A 5,176-nucleotide genomic window follows, 5' to 3' on the forward strand; every position below is an offset into this window, starting at 1 on the left:
ATTCCTGCTCGAAAGAAGTCACAATAATCTTCTTACTTTTCTGTCACCCTTCTACCACTAATGCAAAAAAGATTCAATACGGATTTTCTTACCGTAACCAACTGTATGCTGAAAGGATTTAGGCCAGCCAGTGTTTGCCGAGAGAATTCTTCATCCTTGAACCAGGAAAATTTATCTCCTGCAGAAGAAACTTATTTGTAAGAAATTTATTCTATAAATATATATGTACGAGAAGAGGTAGAAGGGGAATCATACTATCAATCATGTCAGGAGTGTCAAAGAGCAACAATTCATCTCCTCCCTCTCTAAAAGTTTTCACAAGCCTTGGCAAAACCGTGCGGAGAAACCCTGGATTTTTCGGCTTAGGCAATGTAAGTCCTTCGTCGAAAAGAGAGTCTATGGCATTGAAGTAGGGGAATCCAAGTTTTGGATCTTCAAAAACAGACTCAATCGATGGCAGGAGCGCGTTCAACACAGACTTCAATGTTTTTGCTGAGAATGTGAATTGTTTCACCTCCGAGAACACCTCATCCCTCGGCACATAGTTAATGAGGCTTTTTGATTCCGACGACGGGTCTGCATTCATAACCAAAATAATTATCAGATATTCTAAATAGAATCATAAATTGTGAAATATTTCCTTTTCTTGTCATCAGGAATTTTGCTGACCCTTTCTAGTGCGCGGGCGTCCGGTTCTGCAACGCCTTGGGTACGGGCGCTCTTTGCCGCCTAGCACAGGCCTTGCTAGTTTACTGCTTATATCTGGAAAACCAAGATCATTATATGTATCGTAGTCATAGATCCTCTCATGTGACTTTCTCTCCCCTTCCCCATTTCCTCGTATGTCTTCCAACTCTTGCTCCCTTAGCCTCTTCAGTCCATCAGGGGTCTCGGAAGTTATGTAGGACTGGTTCATAAGCACATAACCAGATAAAAAAAAACTAAAAATCAACAATCAAAGCTATGATAATTCTATCTTATCAAAATAACAATACCGTGAGATTTGGATATATAATTTATATTATTTTTTTAATATATTTTTTTAAATAAAAATAACATATTATTTTATATTTATTTTTTATTAAATAAATAAAAATAATAAAATTAAAACTTGTGACTACTTAACCATAAAAACAATTGTGACTACTTGATTATCAAGACTTCAATATTATATCAAAAGAATTATTTTAATTAAATAATTTAAATTGTTAAATAAAATTTCATTAATTCAATAATTTAAATTGTTAAATAAAATTTTAAAAAATATATATAATTTATATTATTACATAACCATTTATTTACGTTGTTTTTCCCTTTTTCTCTTTCGTGAATTCATGAAAATTTTCTACATGGAGATTAGTAAGTTTATTTGCCGACAATGGAAAATCTTTAAATTTGTTGGAAAAAAATATACCTTGTTGGGAAAGAAAATTCTCTTCTTAGAATCATCATATTTGGAATGGGCCCATGAATCACATTCAACGTTGACGGGACCACTAGGGAATCCTTCAAGAACTATGTCCTTAAGAAAGATTTCCTTGTGATGTTGGTTCTCTACCAAAACTGCTCCAACCGCTCCAAATCCCGCCGGTACCGTGAATTTAGTCTCATATTTCACCTCATCATCCTTTTGGCTTGCTTTGTGAGCATAAGCCTTGATTGTTTCCTTCTCTAATCCAGTATCTGCCCAAAAATTTACCAGACATGTATCAGTTCATGAAAAAATTTATAGTTACATGCAACACTACCACAATATAGTAAAAAGAAAGAGAAAACAGAAGCACTACTTACTGGGATCAAGCTGTGAGCTAACAAGCTCCAAAAGAAAAGATTTACCAAATACCTCAGTCAACTCATCAAGAGGTATTGTTAAACCAATATTGGAGAAAATTCCACCAATTGTTACTTTAACAGTAACAGTTGCCTTAACTTTCACAGCAGTTTCTGTTGTTGATGGTTTTGATAAAACCCTGGCATTGCCAAGAGCTGCACGGATTGTAAAGTTAGCTTGCCTTTTAGGTAAATGTTGCTGCTTATAAATCGGAAGGCTGGGGTTTCCAAGGCTCAGGATTGAGGGTTTTGGTAAAAGTGATGACAAGGGTTTGGTGGAGTTGAGCTTTTGAATATGAGAGCTCATCATTTTAAGAGGTAGCGGTGGTGAAGTGTGGGAAGGAGAAGCAGTCTGCTTGGCTTGGTGCAATGAGAATTGTAGGATGGGTTGCATGTATTTATAATGCTGGAGGTTGGGGAAGGGGAGCCCCACAAGGGATCCATCTTGTGAGTTCCATGCTATCATGATACATGTGGCATGCATGTGTACAGCGATACAGTGATTATCCTTTGAAGTTGGAATTGCTTTGGAGATGAAAGAAAAAAATAAAAAAAAATTATTTTTTATTTGTAAAAAAAATAGTCATTTAGTATTTTAATTATTAGGATATTATTTGGAAATGCGGTAAAAATCATGTTTCTCAATTTTTTTGTTTAATTTTTTTATATTTTCAGATTGTTTTGATATGTTGATATCAAAAATAATTTTTTTAAAATAAAAATATTAATTTGATGCATTTCTAGATGAAAATCACTTCAAAAAACAACCGCTATCACACTCCCAAACACCCTCTAGAAACCCTAACTGGTATTAGAGTCTTAATAAGGAGATTGGTTATGTATAAGAAGGCCGTATCACCTTTAGTATGCTTTATCTAAAGTAAGTTGTATTATTTATTTATATGATATAAACAAAAATATTGTTATGTTTTCTATCCATTAGCATATCTAAAGTTTAAGAAAATTTATTATTGGTATGGAGATTTTTATCTAAACAAGTTAAGACACAACCATTCTAAAGTCAAAATATTTTTTGTGTATCTTTTCTTTGAATTCCATAAATATATCTTACATATAAGTTCATAATATTTGATATTAGGACAAAGAAAATTAATTTTTGATATTTTTTAAATATATAATAAACTTCTAAATCCAAAAATACATGTAAAAATAAAAAGCTTTTCTTTTTATTTTTTTAATATACTAAAATTTACAAATATAATTTATTTTTGAGAGACTTGATCAAATTAAAATTATATTTTTAAAAGAAAATTTTTTATTTCTGTTGTTTTTATGAAAGAGAATCGATTTGTTTAATACTAAAAAAGCACCTTACGTATAGGTCATAGTTCCAGATATTAAATATGTGAGGGTAGAAAAAAATAGAAAATTCAAATAATTTGCAAAATGATATTTTAAAAAATTTAAAATTTATTAAAATTTGGATAAAGACTGTGCTTGCCAAGATGCAAATAAAATATTTTTATCAAAGCTATTTGAACCACGTATCAATTCAAAACAAATTATTGTTCAACTGAAAACCAAACAATATCAAACATTCACACAAATTTTATTAATTTTCTCTACTTTGTTCAAATTTCATGGCAATCCAAATAATCCAAACATAACACATGAATCAAGATTTTAAGTTCAAATCAACATAAACTCAATCCTAAATCATGAACCCACATTAATATCAATTAGCAACCACAACTTTAAAAATAAACTCGCAATTCAACGCAAATTATCAAACCAAAAAACACACATGAATTCTAATTAACTAATTTTCAACCAGCCAAAAATATACACAACAATAATTAATTTTTCCTAAATTTCATAATGATAGAGCAATTTGTAAAAAAATAGTTTGAGTTTATAGATCGATCTTTTAAGGCATTTGAAATGTCAAATGTATACTAGAATAGGCATTGAAAGTTGCTAGAATAGTGATAATATGTGTGTCATGTGCCACTACTACTATTGGGGTGTGGATTCATGCATTGCCACTACTGGACAAACATGGTTGGTGGATTGGGTGCTCAACTGCCTCCTCTTTTCTCCTATACCAGTGGTGCTCTTTTATGCTTTTTAAGGAAAGAGATCTAACCTTTTAAAGCTTCGATCCTTTTATCTTTTCTTTCTCATGAGACTGTTGTTATGGTTGAAAGGATGTCGACCACTTCTAATGGCGACAAAAGGTGCTTTTAATGGTGATAGACGATGCCACTAGTAGGTCGCCTAAGGGCTGAGTTAATCTCAAGCTCGATGCTAAGGTGTTTGATTATTAAAGGGTTTGATTTTCAGGGTTTACTAAACCATTGGGTCTCTTGAGGGAAGTTGGGGTTGTGGGTTGAGATATGGAGGAGCTATCATGTGTAAGGCTAGTATATAGATAATTGTGATGAGAGGATATTTGGGGTGGAGAAACAATGTTGAGATATTAGATGGAGGGGATGATTTATGGTTGATGGTGGTCAAATAATGAGTGCCAATAGGGGCAAAACATGATTGGTTTGGGTGTTTAGTTACTGTTTGGAGGTTAGTTGTAACAACCCGGCCTAACATGTTGTATATTGTCCACTTTGACTCAACCCAACCCGGCTTCTATGCCTCACAGTTTTGTTTATAGCAGCTTATAGGCCTCAAAATACAGACAACATATTGGCAACCGGCACTAATAATAAAGTCAGTTACCATTCCCTCACTCACCGATGTGGGATATTACAATCCATCCCCTTTAAGGAGTCCAATGACCTTGTCGGCACAACCAGACAGCCAATGATGTCGGCTCTGATACCAAATTGTAATAGCCCGACCCAACATGTTGTATATTGTCCGCTTTGGCTCAGCCCAACCTGATTTCTATGCCTCATGGTTTTGTTTCTGGCAGGCTATAAGCCTCAAAACACGTATAACATGTTGAAACCAATATTACTAATAAAATTAGTTACCACTCCCTCCCCCACTCATGTGAGATATTATATTAGTGGAGTTGTTGTCTTGGTTTAATGATGTTGATAGCAAGTTGTAGAAATTGTTATTGTTTGCATGGTTAGAGGACAAGAGACTGACAAAAAATGAGGTTGTCATTGGTGATAACGAGGTGTCAATTCTTTTATGTTATTAACATTGCCGGCTAAAAAAAAAAAATGAAGTGTCTAGATCAAAAAATGATGGTGGGGTGTTTGGTATGGTTGTTTTGGAAAAGAAGATGTGCTTTGTCAGAGGAACTATAAAGAGTGGAAGATGAAGGTTAAAGCTGTGGGCTCCCTTTTCTTGTATGGTTGGTGATTGTGTTTTTAAGATAAGGGTAGGGTGTTTTTTTTTTTTTTGTTTGAGTGTAGGG

At 33.5% G+C, this 5,176-nt stretch overlaps 1 protein-coding gene across 1 annotated transcript in view; it reads right to left on the bottom strand.

Moving 5' to 3' along the window:
* LOC105137846 (linoleate 13S-lipoxygenase 2-1, chloroplastic-like) overlaps nucleotides 1–2,140 on the bottom strand; it is a 4,127-nt gene extending 1,987 nt beyond the window's left edge. The window contains exons 1-5 of the mRNA XM_011043744.1: nucleotides 1,792–2,140; nucleotides 1,415–1,683; nucleotides 670–907; nucleotides 256–576; nucleotides 94–178 (exon numbers count right to left, since the gene is read on the bottom strand). Coding sequence (XP_011042046.1) covers nucleotides 94–178; nucleotides 256–576; nucleotides 670–907; nucleotides 1,415–1,683; nucleotides 1,792–2,140 — 1,262 coding nt within the window. The remainder of the gene's footprint in view (nucleotides 1–93; nucleotides 179–255; nucleotides 577–669; nucleotides 908–1,414; nucleotides 1,684–1,791) is intronic.
* Nucleotides 2,141–5,176: the final 3,036 nt, after the last annotated feature.

This window comes from Populus euphratica, unplaced genomic scaffold (assembly GCF_000495115.2).
Source record: "Populus euphratica unplaced genomic scaffold, PopEup_1.0 scaffold71.1, whole genome shotgun sequence".
Lineage (NCBI taxonomy): Eukaryota > Viridiplantae > Streptophyta > Magnoliopsida > Malpighiales > Salicaceae > Populus > Populus euphratica.